The 18,067-nt window shown below is 44.5% G+C and overlaps 1 protein-coding gene across 21 annotated transcripts in view; it reads right to left on the reverse strand.

The window, feature by feature from the left end:
- LOC138735861 (uncharacterized) overlaps window positions 1-18,067 on the reverse strand; it is an 81,766-nt gene that overhangs the window by 28,722 nt on the left and 34,977 nt on the right. For 11 of the 21 annotated variants that reach the window (XR_011339984.1, XR_011339980.1, XR_011339975.1 and 8 more), the window contains one exon: window positions 15,761-15,972. The exons of 4 other annotated variants lie outside the window; for them this stretch is intronic. Coding sequence is in view for 7 of the 17 variants with exons in the window: in XM_069884386.1 (XP_069740487.1) it covers window positions 15,873-15,972 (100 nt within the window). In the remaining 10 variants the exon portion in view is untranslated. Of the gene's footprint in view, window positions 1-6,258; window positions 6,462-15,760; window positions 15,973-18,067 lie in introns of those variants that run through there. 6 more of the 21 variants (XR_011339978.1, XR_011339979.1, XR_011339977.1 and 3 more) reach the window with 1 other exon arrangement.

Here is an 18,067-nt window from a genome sequence, read left to right on the forward strand (position 1 = left end):
CAACAACAATAGTATACTGGTAAATTAAATGACCATAATTCGCCACAAGACCAAAAAAAGTGATCAATGTAAAAGAATAGATAAATAAATATCCACAGTTGCACTTAACACAAAACGAACTGATGCTTCCAAAGTGCATACAGATCTTTTGGTAGTCCTGGAGTAGATTATGGTTAGGGCTAGGGTAGTATGGAGCAGTTCAAAAGCTTGATCTTTGTTGGGGGAAAAAAAATTGTTCTGGAACCTCGTGGTGCTGGATTTCAGGCTTCTGACCCTTCTGCCCGAAACTAACAGCAAGTGCTGTGTGGCTGAGCTGTTAGTGGGGCAGTTGAAGAGGGATAAAGAAGTGTGATCTGTTGCGTATAGCAGCTCACGGGGTGCTAATTGAGATGGAGAAATAATTGAGGCCTGAAATGTTGCTTACCTTTTAAAATCAGAATCAGGATTTATTGTCATGAACAAGTCATGAAATTCGATGTTTTGCAGCCGCATCATTGTGCAAACATTCATATTATAACCATCGTATGGCATTACTATAAAAAATAATAACAATAAAAGTGTGTGAAAAGTAAGTTAGTGTGTTTGGTTCATTGATCATTCAGGAATCTGATGGCAACAGGGAAGGAGCTGTCCTGTTGCCACTGAGTGCTCATCTATAGGCTCCTGTACCTTTTCCCCAATGGTAGTAGAGTGAAGAGGACGTGGCCTGGGTCATGGGGATCCTAGAGGATAGAGGCTGCTCAAAGACTCCCACCACCCAGGCCATGCCCTCTTCAGGTTAGGCAGTATTTTTATGGATGCTGCATAACCTGCTGAGTTTCTCCAGAACTCAACCCCTGCAGACTTGCATCTTTAAAACAATAATTGACCAAAATATCACAGGCAGATGACAGAGAAAAAATGGTCAGTTCTGATAGAGATAGAAGGATGTGGACCAAATACTGACAAATGGAACTAGCCCAGATTGCTATCTCGATAGTGTGGACAAATTGGGCTGAAGATCTTGTTGAGTGTCGTGTGACTCTGACTCTATGCAATAAGGAGTGTGAATAATTCTAAGCTGCAGCATTTGATACTGAATTCAGAAATCTGGCTCCCTGATTGTATAGGAGATTTTGGATCTGGAGCTTGGATTGCCAATGGTTTGAACTGGAGTCTGTGTGGCTGCAGAGGCTGCAAGGGCTCTGGAAGTGAATCCATGGACACTCAACGATTCTGAGCAGACTCACTTTTGCTTCTCTTTCTTCTATTGTTAGGGGCTTTGGGAAATGCTCATGGTGACTCTTTGCCTTATGGCAGATAAAAGTTAAAGTGTATCATGAGTGTTACATTTTTAATATATTATTACATGACAATAAAAGGAACCTTAAACCTTGATCCTTGAGATAGCTGAAATCTGCAGATGGGAGATGAGTTTCTGGTTCTCAAACTTACATTGGGCCTTGTTAGGGAGAAGAGGACCAGAGAATTCCAGTGGCCAGCAAGAGGATCCCAGTTTACAGACGTGGCTGGTACAACGCATCAAAAGTCATACCACACAGGGCACTCATTTCTTAAAGACACACCAATTCTAATAAATAATGAATCCCATTCCCATGTCCTGCCACAAGGAGTCTTTATTTCTCTCAGCCCCCTGTTTTGGGAGCACATTTCGCTCTTTCCAGCCCTTTCCCAGGATCCTACAACAAATAATCAAACTGTGAATTCCACAGAATATTCCCACGGTGAAAAGACCTATTAATCTTGCCCTGACTGTTCAAGGATCCCCAATGAATGTCAGTGTTCAGTAGATAGAGCAAGATTGGCTTCCATTATTCAAATCACCTCAAACCTCTTGTAAATAATGTTTGCTCTTATTTATATTTTGAAAAAGGCAGCCAATCTTTCGGTTCGCAAAAAACAATTGCAGCTTTGGCTTTGCGTCTGGCTTAGCGAGCAGAGACAATTTCTGCTGGAGGTTTGTTTTCTTTCTTGAAGCATTGCTTGTTTTTTAAGAGCTCTGAACGGGATTTGACCTGTCGGTGCCAGCAAGCAGCTCCACAGCCCCAGTGGGGCTGGGAGAATGAGGTAGTAGGTGTCAAAAATGGTGTTTATACATATAAAATAATCTATAAAGGTTAATTAGCGAAGCAAGACAGAGATTTATGTGAACAGCAGAAGGGTCTAGGTTCTCGTGTGGGTAATAATCACTCAACCGATTGGGTGGAATGCATGGATGCTGACATCATCCATGTACAGGTTCCAGATCCTTGCTCATTTGCTTTTTGAGGGGCGTGGAAGGCAGCGGGCTGAGGGGGACCAATGACAAATCAAGAGGCTTAGATAGGGTGGATGGTGACAGTCCTTTTCCAAAGGTGAGAAAACTAGATGGTATAGATGGAAGGGGAAAGATTTAAAAGGGACGTGAAGGAGGGACTTTTTCCACACAGAGGATGGTGGGTATCTGGAATGAACTGCCAAGGAAGCAGAGGAAATGGGACAATTTTGATGTTTAAAAGGCATTCAGTCAGGGCCACGGAGACAAAAGATTACGAGGAATATGATCTAAATGCAGGTTAATAGGACGAGCTCAGGTGGACGCAGACATGGATGAGGTAGGCAAAAGGCTGATTGGTTCTCTGATCTTGTTGGTCTGAGCCCCCTCCTTGTGACCTCTGACCTTCCACTCTCATGACAATTATTTTCAAACATTGTCCCAGAGAAGGGGGTGGATACAAATAAGGAGGATTTGCACCGTTGGAAGCCCCACGGGTGGCACAGCTACCAGAGTGGTTTTCGTCGCACTGTCTGTAAGGAGCTTATACATTCTCCCCATATCTGAATAGGTTTCTTCTGGGTGCTCCACCCTCCCTCTGAAACATTCCAGGGTTGTTGATCAATTGGGTGTAAATGGGTGGCATAAGCGCTGTATGTCTAAATTTAAACTTTAACCTACAGCCTCCAGTCTGTAGTAAAATTCAGCACTCATTTGGCAGAGCCATCTCGCAGGGAGCTTGGCCTGATGTTCAGGGGCAACTCAAACAAACGTCCTCTGTTCTTGTTTCCCCGGGTCAGGTAACTGTATAGATTGTACACGAACATGGAACTTTGAGCTGGCACTGCTCCCTGAAGATGTGCCAGACAGTGGAAGGAGGAAGGAGGAAGGGAGTCCTCCCTGTTGCTCTGATCACCACTGATCACCTGACCCAGAGTTACCTGAGCCAATTGTCACCCCATTGTCCTCGGGGACTCATTCTATAGTAGCCATGTTTGCTGCAAGACAACATCACTTTATTAATGGCTCATTGTCTATAAACAGCTTGATGGTGTCATAAGGCTGCAGGATGGATGGACCAATCTCTGTCCTGCTTTTCTACCTCTAAGGAAAAGTCTGGGTTGAGTTCAGAAGATGTGGTTCAGCTACATGATTAAGAGGCAACAGATATACCCCATCCCCATGGGTACCTTATGCCCACTGGGGCTCCCTTCTGCAACACAGATTCCTTCATCTTTGTAAGCGAATGCGAGAGGATGAGTGGTGATATTATAGTTTATAAAAGTCATGAGCAGCATGGATAAAGTGAACACTCACAGTCTATTTCCCCAGGGAAGTCGATGCTAGAACTGGAGGGCTTAGGTTCAAGGTGAGAGAGAGAGTGAGTGAGTGAGAGAGAGAGAGAGAGAGATTGCAGTGAGACAATCTTTTCACTTAGAGGGTAGTCACTATCTGGAATAAGCTGCCAAAGGAAGGTGTAGAGTGGGTGCAAAGGAAGTTTTGACAGATTTTATGGATAGGAGAGGGCATGGGTGAGGACTGAAATGAAGGCAAATGGGATTAGGCCAGAATACCAACTTAGTGGACATGAATGAATTGGGGCGTGGGGCCTGTTCCATGCTGTCTGACTCTAGGGCTCCAGGTGATGCTTCCTGAGGAGCAGGAAGATATGTGAGGCTAGTTTTCACCCAGGGGATGGTGGATGCCTGGAAAGGCTGCCAGGGAATGGGAGAAGCAGACAAGAGAGTAGCATTTAGAAGACTTCAGGAAAGATGGGGAATAGAGTGTGCAGATCATATGGAAGTAGCAGAGTAGCACAGATAAAGAATTACTGGAAGATCTCCGCAGGTCAGGTGGCACTCATGAGCTGATATGGTCAGTCAACGTTTCTGGTTGGTACCTTTTTTTTAGACATACAACATGGTAACAGGCCCTTTGGGCCTGTGTCACCCATATACCCCAATTAACTGACAATCCCGGTAAGTTTTGAAGGGTGGGGAGGAAACTGGAGCACTCAGGGAAAATCCACCCAGAAACAGGGAGAATGTACAAGCTCCTTACAGACAGTGGTAGATTCAGACACGGGTCGCTGGCACCGTAACAGCGTCGTGCTAACTGTGCCAAGCCAACTCATGATTAAAAAAGGGTTCCAACTCAAAACGATGACTGCCTTTTACTATCTATGTATATTGTCTCACCTGTTGAGGTCCTTCAGCCTTTGTCTGCCAAAGATTCCAGCCTCTACAATTTTTGTGTTTTTCAACCATTTTTTGGCTTTGGGCCCTTTAGAACCCTGCTCGAAGTTATGGGCCCCCTTCCCTGTGAAACAGTCATTTAGTTGGTTTCTTCCATATTTTTCTCCTATTGACTACATAAAAAAACATTAAAAATATTTATTTCAGTTCATGACCCTCTCCTTAAATGTGCTGTGGCCTCCAGATGGGGGTGTGTGTATGGCTTTAGAGATTTGATATTAGTTGGCATTGAGCTCAGTGAAGGCATTGCTGGACAAAGGGCCTGTTCCTGTGCTGCTCTGTTCTAAAAGGGGTCAAAATTTAAGGGGAGAAGTCAGAGGCTTAGGAGGGATCAGAGGGGGATCATTTACTGGAATCTTAATCTGGAACGCGTTGCCTGAGGCAGATAGACAAAGAAGGCTGCAGGGAACAGGGATTAGTATAGGTGAGCACAAGTGAGAAATGGTGAGCTGAAGGGCCTGTGTTGGTGCTCTACAACTCTCTGCCTCTGTGAGTCCTGAGTTTAAGTGTCCTAAAAGTCATTACCCTGCTGCAGAAAGGTCTGCCGAAAGTTTCTCTCTAACCTGGAGCCAGCTGAAATCTGCAGCCTCCAGTCTGTAGTAGAATTCAGCACTCATTTGGCAGAGTCATCTCGCAGGGAGCTTGGCCTGATGTTCAGGGGCAACTCAAACAAACGTCCTCTGTTCTTGTTTCCCCGGGACAGGTAACTGTATAGTTTGTACACGAACATGGAACTTTGAGCTGGCACTGCTCCCTGAAGATGTGCCAAGTCTCCACACCCTCAAGGCTCGTTTGTTTGCTGGGAGGCCGAGGCAACAGACTTCTCCACGGCCGTGTTGCAGACGTGTCTGTTGCCGAGGTGCTGGAGACTAACCAAGGCACCGAGCCGCCACAGCGTGGGTGTCTGGCTAAAGGCCAAGACATGGGGTTGTGTTTCCGCTGGCTAATTTGCAGCCGCCTTCACCAGTTCCTGCTGGTGAAGCTTCCCTCCAGCATCCAAAACCAGCACCCAGGATGGGGAAGGATGCTATCCTAGCATCAAGGCCGCTGGTCCTCTCCTTAACATTCTATTCCTTCAGTTCATCTTTCCAACCCACTCAACCCAGGAACAAGTGGTTGCCTCAGGTTTGCGGTCTTCTCATTCTGTTTTCACTTAAATGTCATCAAAGTGTATTGTTCGCCTTATTCAGTCAGAGAGAAATAGCGCATAAACAGGCCTTTCGACCCACCAAGTCCATTCTGACCATCAACCATAGAACATAGAAACCATAGAACATCAAACATAGAAATTGATTCTATGTTAACCTATTTTTTTCCAATTCTCATCAACTCCCCCACTCTTCTCTCCAACCCCCCCACTCCCCCAGATCCTACCACTCACCCACACATTAGGGATCAATTTACCATGGCGAATTAACCGAGGTTAATTTCTGGGGCTGTGCCAGGAAACTGGAGCCCACAGGGAGAGTGTGGAAACTCCACACAGACTATGCTCAAAATCAGGATTGAAGAGAGGTCACCGGTGCCTTGAGGGAGTGGCTCCACTTACCACACCATGGTGCTGCCCACAATTCCATTCCTCTCTCCACGGTTGCTACCCAATATGCTGAGTATTTCCGTAAATCTAAGCATTGATTTTTGATTTCCAATGCCTTATTTTGTTGTTGCTCAGTTTGCTTCTTTCCTCCCCATTGGATAAGTGCTGAATTCAAATGTGTATCAGTGAAGATTAATTGTGAATTAATTCAATTTTGATTGTGAACTCTTTTATTCTGACGCTCACCACCATTTTCTAATACTTTGATGAAGGGCTCAAGCCTGAAATGTCTGCCCTTGCTGCAGAAAGGACATTGTTTGACCTGCCGAGTCTCTCCAGCGTTGTGTGTTTTACTTCAACCATGGTGTCCACAGAATCTGTTTTCCTTTCAATTGTTTGTATGGTAGGATCTCACCTGCACAAAACCATTGTAATTATTCTTTACTAGTCCACAATTTTCCAAGTGCATATAAATCCTGTCACTAAGAATCTTCTCCAATAATTTTCATACCACTAATGTAAGCTGTAATTTCTTAATGTGTCTCTGTTGCCCTTCTTAAACAGAGGATCAAAGCCATTCTCCAGACTTCTGACACTTCACCCATGGGTACAGAGAATACAAAGATCAGATCAGTAATTTCCTCTGCATCCTGGTTAGATCCAATCAAATCCTGAACATATCCCCTCATTGTTTTTCAAGACACTGAATACCTCTATCTTCCTTACATCCACATGCTCTAGAATTGTCATTCTGAACAGAAGACGACTTTGTTGCCTCCAACCAACTTCCCTTGGGCAGTCTTCCAACATCTGTTCTCATAAACAGGGAGGGAATGGAGGGATCTAGAGCAGCTATTCACAATGGGAGCCCTATGACTCCCACCTTGGGGGGAACAGCACATTTAAGTAAATGCAGTTTTCTTTTCACCTCGTAATATAAATTTTTTTTAATGTCGTCGGTAGGAGAGAAGTACAGAAGAAAGCAAAACATGACTGCTTCACGTGGAACAGGGCCCATAAACTTTGAATTGAGTCCGGTGGGGGGGGGGGGGGTGGGGGGGGAAACTACAGACGAAAGAAAAGGTTGAGAATGGCTGCTCTGGAATATCAATTTCCCTCACTGATCTCACCATCATCTGTGTCCTTCTCCTTGGGGAATAGTGATACAAAGTATTCATTTAGGACCTCACCCACTTCCTCTGGATCCATCCACAAACTTTCTCCTTTGTCCTTTAGTAGAATGGCCCTTTACTAGGCAACCCTCTGGCTTCTAATATACATTTTAAATGCCTTGGGGTTTCTCCGTAATTCTACTCGCTGAGGATATTTCATGGCCCCTTTTGGACCTCCTAAGTGCTTGTTTAAATTAACTCCTGCTTCCTTTAAATTCCTCAAGGCCCTTATCTAATTTCAACTTCCTAAACCTTACATGCTTCCTCTTCACATTTGACTAGATTTTCATTATCTCTTGACATCCAAGGTTCCTGAACCTCTTCATAAATATATACTTTCATCCTTGCAGGTCGTGAGCTCTAAACAACCGACCTTTAAAAGAATCCCACACATCAGAGGTTGATTTACCTTCGATCAGCCAATTTGCTTTCCCCAGCTCCTGCCTAATACTGTGGTAATTAGCCTTCCACCAATTTGGCACTTACACTGGAGGGCCAGTTGGATTATCCTCTCCCGCTTGCCCAAGAGTGCACACCCAACCCAACCTGAATCCAAATGTTTTATTAGCATAATAAACACCTAACACAACTAAAACACAGGTATTTTGTCACAACATATAGAAGCCAATTAAAAAGCTAATGGTTGAGAAGTGATATGACTGCAGTGTTCAAAGTTCTAAAACAGCATCTAAATAGACCACAGCATTCCGGAAAAGTGTGAAGTGATGCACTTTGAAAGATGAAACTTGAAGGTGGTCTACAATGTTAATGGCATGATACTTAGCAATGTGGAGGAACAGAGGGATCTTGGGGTCCACGTCCATAGATCCTAAAGCATTACCAAGCAGGTTGATAGGGTGGTTAAGGTACATGGTGTGCTGACCTTCATTAGATAACTCTTATCCCTCATTTTGATTATGAGGAGCTTACATAGGTGGACAGGCAGCACCTTTTTCCTGGGGCGAAAATAGCAAATACCAAAGGACATTATGTGAGGGGAGGAAAGTTTTGAGGAGATGTAAAAGGTAGGGTTTTTTTACACAGAGTGTGGTGGGTGCCTTGAATGCACTGCTGGAGATGGTGGTGGAGACTGGTACATTCAAAAGACTCTTTGATAGGCACATGGATGTGAGAAAAATAGAGGGTTATGGGTGAGAGGTAGGGAAGGATTGGATTGTTATGGAAATTTTCCTAAGTTAGCTCAACATGGTAGGACAAAGAGCCTGTCCTGTGCTGTGATGTTCTGGAACAAATCAGAAATGAATGTTTTATCAAACTGCAGTGAACTGGGATTCACTGGTAGGGTGTTGTGCTGATGGCTGGCCCCACCTCCTGGCTCCACCCTCATCTTCCCACATATAACCCTGGTTTCCCGCCTAAACCCAGAACCCTTCTAAAGACTATTGTTGAACCCTACCCTTAGTTATAAGCTAATAAAAACATTTGTTTTCCCTCCAGTCATGAAAACTTTTACTACACAAATATACATCCAAACCCAATTATTTCTTCAAAATACAGACTAAAGTCACATTAAACCTGAATATTTATATTAAAAATACTCCTGATCAGATCAGAATCTTAAAATAGGGATCTGAACCCCATCTCACCTCACAATGCCCACCAATCTAACCTGACCATGTGTTTGATCAGAATATATGCTAGCCTGACCTAAAGCCAAATGTTGTGTACAACTATCCAAACCAGAGAATTATATGAACATATAAATCAATCCAACCTTGAGGATTGTATTCAAATATACATTGGTCCAATCCTAAGGATTACATTAAACTTTGCATCCGATCCAATCCTGAAGGTTGTAAAAAAATATAAACCTAATTTGACCTGAACCTTTTTTTAAGCCAGAAATATAACCTGCCTGACCTCAAATATTTTATGAGAAGTGCTTCCAACCCAACACGACCCTAAATATTTCATGAGAAAATATGGTGAACTAAACCTGAATTCAATGTTTTACAAGACTAGGCCCCTGGTTTGACCTCAGAATCAGAATCAGAATCAGAATTTATTGTTGTGAAATTTGTTGTTTTATGGCAACATCACAGTGCAATAGTGCATGAAAAGATAAAGTAAGGCAGTGTCTTTGGTTCATTGATCATTCAGGAATCTGATGGCAGCTGGGAAGAAGCTGTCCTTCTGCCACTGAGTGCTCACCTTTAAGCTCCTTTACCTTTTTCCTAACGGAAGGAGAGTGAAGAGGGCATGGGCTGGGTGGTGGGGTCATTGAGGATGAAGGCTGCTTTCTTAAAACACCTTCTCTCATAGATGTTCTCAATGGAATGAAGTATGGTACCTGTGATGTTGCAGGGTGAGTTAACAACCCTCTGGAGTTTTTTCTTGTCCTGAGCATTGGCTCCTCCATACTAGTCCATGATGCAACCAGTTAGAATGTTTTCCACAGTGCACCTATAGAAGTTTTCGAGAGTCTTCAGTGACATACCGAATCACCTCAAACACCTCACAATGTATAGCCACTGGTGAGCCTTCTTCATGATTACATCGGCATGGAGACTCCAGGACAGATCCTCAGAGATGTTGATAAGGACTGGATCATGTTCTCATGACTTCCTCCTGAAGTCTACAATCATTTTTTTGGTTTTGCTAATGTTGAGTGCAAGGTTGATGGTGAGACACCACTCAACGAGCAGATCTATCTATCTCCTGTTCACTTCCACATTGCCATATGTGATTCTGCTGACAACCATGTTGTCATCGGCAAATTTGTAATTGGAATTGTGCCTGGCCACATATTTAGGGGTGTATAGTGAGTTGAGCAGTGGACTAAGCCCACATCCTTGAGGTGTGCCTGTGTTGATAATCAGTGAAGAGGAGAAATTGTTTCCAATTCATACTGACTGTGGTCTTCCAATGAGGAAGTCATGGCTCCAGTTGTGGTGGGAGTGAAGAGGTCCAAGGTTTGAAGCTTCCTGACCAGCAGAGAGGGAATAATGGTGTTGAAGGCTCAGCTGCAGTCTATGAAGAGCAGCTGTAAATATGAGTTGCTGTTTTTGAGGTGATTCAGAACTGAGTGGAGAGCCAGTGACATTGCATTTGCTGTGGTGAGCGATTGTGATGAGAGGCGAATTGCAATAGATCCACACCTCTGTTTAGGTACGTGTTAATCTGGTCAGGACCAACTTCTCAAAGCATTTCATCACAATAGATGTTAGTGCTACTGGATGATAGTTGTTGAGGCAGCTCATTTTGCTCTTCTTGAACATCAGGATGATTGATGCCTTTTTCAAGCTGCTTGGAACCTCTGCAGCAATGAGAGATTGAAAATGTCTGTGATCATTCTGGCTAGTTGGTTGCCACAGATTTTCAGTATTCTGCAAGGTACGCCGTTAGGGCCTGGTGCCTTACAAGGGTTCACCTTTATGAATTATATTCTTGTCAATTTCAGAGACAGATATCACAGGGTTCTCAGTCTTGGCAGTGATTCCCGTAGGCACTGTGGGGTTCTCATTCTCAAAGTAAGCAAGAGTGATGTTTAGCTCATTGGGTAGTGAAGCATCACAGCCATCTAGGCTGCAATGGCCTGCATTCCCTGCCATAGCAAGCCTGCATTTGTCTCTGTCTCTAGTTCTAGTTTCTTCCAGAATTTCCACTTTGTTTCAGAGATAGCCTTCTGCAGGTCGCACCTGGGCTTCTTGTAGAGGTCTGGATCCCTGGCTTTAAACACCTTTGATCTCACCCTCAGCAAATTACAAATCCTCTGTTCCATCCAGTGGTTCTGGTTGGGAAAACACCTGGTATGTGTGCGTGGCCACACACTTGTTCACTTAAAGTGGTCTTTAGATTATGTATTGCCAGCATTCAAACTCTTGTTTCTCTTCTGGTACTTTATTTGTTTTGTCCTCTTCAGGTTCAAAATCAAGTTCAAGTTTATTGTCATCTGATTGCACGAGTACAATCCGATGAAACAGCGTTCTCCAGTCCTCAGTGTAAAACATGCAGACACAACCAGACATAACATAGAAACAAACAATACTTACACAGGACAAATGTGCATATACTGTACAAAATAAATCAATATTTTTCAGTAAAGATTAGAGTATCAGATGGTTTGTGTGAGCAGTTCCTTTGGTCATTCAGTATTCTCACTGCCCATGGGAGGAAGCTGTTTCTCAGCCTGGTGGTACTGGCTCTGATACCCAACAGTAGTGGAAAGATGCTGTATGCCGTGTGGCAGGGGTCCTCAGTGGTTTTGTGCATCCTCGATTGGGGTAGGGGAACCCCAGGATTCCTCTCTGCCGCCCTTCTGGTCCTGTGGGTTGACCTCCGATCAGACCCCTCCCACAGCCAGATGTCTGATTGTTCACTAGCTTTCTCCACCCTCCCCAGTCTCACCACCTCCTTTACTTTTGGGAAGACACTGGAGAGGCCAGCCTTGTTTTCCCTGGAACCAAAAAGGTTGAGGAGGTAGAGGTAAATAAAACATCGAGGGGCATAAAGAGGATAATAGTCAATTCACAAATGTACAGGGAAAACCTAGCTGGTTTCACAGCATCTATAGGAAGTAACATTTTGGACCTGAGCTCTTCATCAAGTCTAAGCAAAAAGCAGGCAGGCACCTGAATAAAAAGGTGGGGGGAAGAAAGGAGAGGAGGGAAAAAGGGAAAGGAGGAGGAGTACAGGTTAACAGATAAGAGGTGGGAGGTGGGAGGGTAGAAGATCAAAAAGCTGAGGTGATGGGGAGGAGGTTGCTCTCAGAATGGAGAGGGAAGGGAAGGGGGAGGTGAGCTGGAGGAAAGCAGACAGAGGGATAGGGAAAGAGACCAACTCAAAGGAGGGGTTTAACAGAAACCGGAGAAGTCAATGTTAATTTCACCTTGTTGGAGGGTTCCCAGACAGGATATTAGGTGTTCCTCATATTTGCGAGTGGCCTTGGTCAAGATCTTTCCTCATGCCCTGGGTAACAGAAAGAAGGCGCAGGTACGAGGAAGGTGTTTGAAAGGGAATCTAAGTGGAAGGTTTTTTTTTAACTCAGAGAGTGGGTGATATCTGAAACTCACTGGCAGAGGAGATGGAGGAATCAGATACAGTCACAAGATTTAAGAGGCATTTGGATAGGCTTTTCAGTAAACGAGGAATAAAAGCATGTGGTCCAAACATGGACCAATGGGATGAAAGTAGATGGGTGATAGGACTGTATGGAAGTGATGGGTTTTATGCTTGTGTGAATCTGTGACTATCTTGTGTCATTCATGGCATAGTTAGTGCAACACTATTACAGCATCAGCGACCTGGGTTCGAATCCGGTGCTGTCTGTAAAGATTTGTATATTCTCCCTGTGACCTGTGTGGGTTTTCTCTGGGTGCTTCAGTTTCCTCCCACCCTCCAAAACATACAGGGTTAGTAGGTTAATTGAGTCGATGGCACGTGTTTCACGGGATGGAAGGGTCTTCTACCATTAAAATTTCTTGATCTCTGTCCCCTTTCAGACACCCATTCCATTCCCTGCTCTACTCTGCAACTTGATGCATGTTTTATTTTGAACTTTCCTAGTTCAGATGAAACATTATCTCTGTTTCTCTCTCCAAAGCTCCTTCTTGACCTGCAGAATATTTCCTCTGTTGCCTGTCTCATATTTCCAGTATCCGCAGACTTTGCTCTTGGATTTTCATTCAACGTTCACCCGTACCATCTTAGCCCTTTGACAGATTGCTTATGTGAGAAAGGGAAATGTCCCCGTGCGTCAGCTGAGCTGTTTCAGATTGCAGTGGGTTATAAAGAATTGAAATTATTTGGCTCCTTGATGTAATATAGTGACTGCAAGCTCCCCCTCTCCAGAGGTGAATGGTCTGTAATGAATCCAGGAAAGTTTGGACTGTTCCCAGTTGCACGCTCCGTTACTGCAGCAGGTGAGCTCAAGGCACGTAAACCAGTTTAGATTTATTTCATTCCAGATTTGCGGAGAAAGCTGTTTTCACCGAGAGAAATGCGATATTCCAACCCCTGAGGGGAGTGCCCTGGCCATCAACCATGGAATATTGGGAACAGACGGGAGAATGCAGATGCTGGAGTTTGGAGCAAAAGACCTTTTGCTTGAGGAACTCACTGGGTCGCGCAGCGTCAGTGGGAGGGAGAGAAAGGTGGATGTCTTAAGCCAGAATCCTTCATCGAGTATGAGAGAATAGAGAGGAAATAACCAGAGCAATGGGGACAGAGGTGTAAGGGTTGAACGTGGGTCAGTAGTGAATAATGAACTATAATGATGGACAAAAAGGGAGGCGGAGAGAGAGAGAGAGAGAGAGAGAGAGAGAGATGATTGGCAGGTGCCAGAGGGAGGGAGATAAAGGACAAGAGGTTAGATGGAAGATGAGTCATACAGGGTGGCATTGGAGATGGCGGGGGGGCGGGGGGGGTGGAATCTCTTTAACTCCCACCCTGACTTCATTATATTGGCTGTTTCCCCTCTTCATTTTTCTTTACAAGTATTTGTACTTTACAAGTAGTGGACATAACCCAAGACATCACAGGCAAAACCCTCCCCAGCATTGAGAGCATCTACAGGGAACACTGTCGCCGAAGAGCAATTATCAAGGATCCACACTATCCAGCACATGCTCTGTTCTCGCTGCTGCCATTAGGAAAGAGGTATCGGTGCCACAGGACTTACACCACCAGGTTCAGGAACAGTTGTTACCCCTCCACCATCAGACTCCTCAACAATAAACTCAGTCAGGAACTCATTTAAGGACTCTTCCTTGTGTACTTTATTTTTTAAATTCTCTCTGATTTGCTGTCAGTTTGTTTATATTCTTTATCTGTTTACATTTCTTTCTTTATTTACATGTGTATGTTGTATACGGGGTTTTTTTTTCACTACCAATAAGTGGTAATTCTGCCTCGCCCACAGGCAAAAGAATCTTCGGGTTGTATGTGATGTCATGTATATACTCTAACAATAAATCAGAAATCTGAATCTGTTGACCTGCAGCAAGTAAGGATTCCAGTGCATCTGTATACTATACAATGTGTAGGACAATAGACTAAAAAAATGGCAGTGTTATGAGAGATGCTATAATGGCACAGCACTCTTCCTAAGGGTTTAACTGTCCCTCCTAATACCAGCAGCTCCATACAGGATTTAACTGGCCTGCTAAAGGAGCCAACAGTGTTTTATCTAAAATCTTACAACCAAGAGGTCTGTGTCCAAGATGGAGACACCTGTGCTCAGCAGCAACCACAAAGGGTTGTAGACTCTGGGCGAACAGCAGACTGCGCAGGGCACCAGAAACAGGGTGAACACACCCCACCCTGCCTTGTTGAGAAGAAGAAGCAGAAGAGGTGACCCTACTGGACGGTGACCATGGCCACGAAGTGTTCAGCGGTTGAGGGAGCCACACAGGCTGTGGGTGACTTGTGGTCGGGGGACCTGCAAGGGCTGCTGGAGGTATGGGAGCTGGAAGTCGAGATGGTGCTGAGAGCAAGTAGGGCTCCTGAAGGGCCTTGGGCACTGAAGGCTTCCTGATCATGTCAGAGTTTGGATCTAGAGCTCAAATTGCTGATGAATCAAACAGGAGACTGCGGAGCTCCAGAGCCTGTGGGAGCACTGGAGGTGAATCTATGGACATTCAGAGTCTCTGAAAGGGCTCTCTTTTGCTTCTTTTTCTCTCTTATTGTAAGGGTCATTGGGCGACACTAATGGCGAGTCTTTGTCTGCCTTACGGCAGGCAGAAGGCAATTTCATATCATATTCCATGTATTGTACAATTTCATGATAATTAAGGAATCTCGAATCATCATTATTGCCTGATAGGACATGGATGATTTGGGCATTTAGTGTCTACCCCTAATTACCCTAATGAAGGTGCTTAGGAGGCACCCTCTTGAACCCCAGCATGGTGCTCGCATGGTGCTGTTGGGCATGGAGTGCTAGCATTTGGACCCAATGATTAACATAGTGGTTAGACCCAGGTTTTGGTGCTGCCGGTAAAGAGTTTCTACATTCTGCCCGAGTCTGCGTGGGTTCCTCCACGTGCTTTGGTTTCCTCCCACTCTTTAAAACGTACTGGGATTGTAGGTAAATTTGGATGTCATTTGGCAGCAGAGGTTTAAATGGCCAGAATCGGCTTCTACTATTCAATAAATAAAATGTAAATCATGGTGTAAATACATTTGCATGTCAGGATGGTGTGCGACCTTGCAGGGGTACCTGTGGCGGTTGGTGCTCCCTTATTTCCACTGCCTTAGTCCTTCTAGGGGGTGGAGGTCGTGGGTTTGGAGGATGCTGTCGGAGTGGCCCAGGTGAGAAACTGTGAGTGATTTCCCACCAGGATGGTTATGGGGTACACTGAAGCAGCCTCTCTCCTGGATGGGACCGGCCTTCCTGAGTGTTGTTGGAGCCAGGCAAGTGGAGTGTGTCCCACCCCATTGATGATTTGTGCTCTGCCAGTGGTGGAAAGGTTTCAGGCAGGGGGGGGTGGTTTGCTGTTGGGTGGTGGGTTACTCACTGCAGGAACCCTGGCCCCTGACCTTCTCCTGTAACCATTACATAGTGATGTAGCCAAGACCCATAGTCTGCTGAGCACCAATTTAATCGATCCACAGGATCTGGGCAGCACATTTCCAATCACAACTGTTTGGTGACAGGGGGTGGACAGGGCTTATTTATTGGTGGGGTAGGTCCTTCACACTGGGGAGTTGGAGCAGCTGACATGTACCCAGCAGGCTCTGACACACTTCGTCTTGCATTCCATAGACATAAAGCAGACTTGCTTCAACGTGTCCCTGGGGACAAACAGGAATTGTAAGCCTGAAGCAGTTAATTGAAGGCAGTCACTTTTTTATTAATATTCTTTCACCAGGTAAGTCTAATGCTGCAGCTAATGCAAAGCCAACAGCTGTGATATCACCACAATTGGCCCTTGCTTGCTTGGACAACACACACTCCACCCCCCCTTACTCCTCACCTCATGCCTCGCCACTGAGTGTCTGTGGTGCTCCACTAATGAGCCAAAAGGAGAAAAGGACAGCCAAGCAAGGGTGTCTGGAACAGAGGAGGTGGGTTCGACCTGGTCTTCAAATGGCAGGAGGACTCAGACAAAGGAGGCAGCGAATAATTTTAATTTTATTTTGAAGATACAGCGCAGTAGAAGGCCCTTCTGACCCCATACGTTTTGGGGGGTGGGAAGAAACCAGAGTACTTGGGGGAAATCCACGCAAGTCACAGGGAGAACATACAAACTCCTTACAGACAACAGCAGATTTGAACTCGAGTCATGGGCACTATATAATAGCATTGCGCTAACACCTACCCTGACTGTGCCATCAGATTTTATGTACTTGGACATGAATTACAAGAATTCAAGCATTTGTGTACACATGTGTATGCATACAGATACATGTATTTGTACGTGTGTGCATGTCTGTGTATGTGTGTGTATGTTCACGAGTGTGTACATGTGCCCACAAGTGTGTGTTTGTGATTGCATGTGCCTGTGCGCGCACCCATATGTGTTTGTGCATGTGTGAGTGTGTGAGCATGTGAGAATGTGTGTGTGTGTTTGTGTGTGTGCGCATGGTTATGCAATCTCCTCGGCTTCCAACACTTGTCTTATGATGGTGACATTCCTCAATCTCCATCTCCCTCGTCTCCCCCAGCTCTCACTCTGTTTTGCTGACCCCTCGTCTCCCTCCTGGCTCTCATCCACCTACCTTCATTCCCTCGTACTTAATTTCCTCTGCCTTCATTTCTCACCCAATCCTCATTCTCTCCCACGCTTCACTCTCTCCCCACTCCTGTCGCTCCCTCAACCCATCCCTCACTCCCCTGCCCCTCACTCCCTCCTACCATGCCTTGGTTTATTCTTTGCTTTTTAAAATATTTTTATTGATTTTAACATATAAGCATACACACATAATTGACAATTGCATAATAATTCATTTGTATATGTATGCATGCACAGAAAAGCCAAAAAGTAGATAAAACTACATCAATTAATTGCTTGTAATGGCTCAAAAACATTTAATTGAAATGATCTATGCAATCATGTTAAACCTGTTTGTTGAAATAACTTGTATAAAATATAAAAAAAAAGAGAAAAAGAAAAAAAAAATGAAAACTAATCTAATCGACCCAACCCTCCCCCACCCCCTGCCCTGCAATCAAGGTAACCTTATATTATTAAATTTTTAAAAATCAATATCATGAAACTTTTGCCAATCCCCAGAGAACAGGCAATGAAACACCAGAACAGAGAATAATTGTTACTTCCAATTATAAAAAAAAGTTGATTTATTCCAACACAACAATTTCAGCAATTTTTATATGAAGACTTCACTAAAAAAAAGGGAAGTCTTGCATTTAAGATTCCTTTATTGTCATAGCACAGAACAACTGCTGTGCACAGTCGTTGTCATCAGAGATCCATAAGGATCTAGATACCTCTGAAGTGCAGAGAGTAAGAGCGCACTGATGAAACCTGTGCCACGCAATGACACCCTATTAACCTACCAATTTTGTGTGTTTTGAGGGATGGGAGGAGCACCCTGAGGAAACCCACGCAAACATGGGGTGAACGTACAAACTCCTTACAGACAGTGCCAGATTTGAACCTGCATCACTGGCACTGTTATAATGTTGTGCTAATCACTGCACTAACTGCAGTGCCTTTGAAGAAGGGTTCCAAAGACTCACAAGCTTGTGAGGGTGAAAATTTTGCAGCCCCTTACTTGTAACTTTCAGATGCTCACTCTGGGTTCTTTAACATCCCTTGGGGATAGTAGCCTCCATCATACCTTGAGGGAGGACTCAGACCCAAAATGCTGATTATATATCTTTAACTCCCATTGATGCTGCAAGACCAGCTGAGTTCCTCCAGCA

This window comes from Narcine bancroftii, chromosome 6, assembly GCF_036971445.1.
Source record: "Narcine bancroftii isolate sNarBan1 chromosome 6, sNarBan1.hap1, whole genome shotgun sequence".
In the NCBI taxonomy this organism is placed as follows: domain Eukaryota; kingdom Metazoa; phylum Chordata; class Chondrichthyes; order Torpediniformes; family Narcinidae; genus Narcine; species Narcine bancroftii.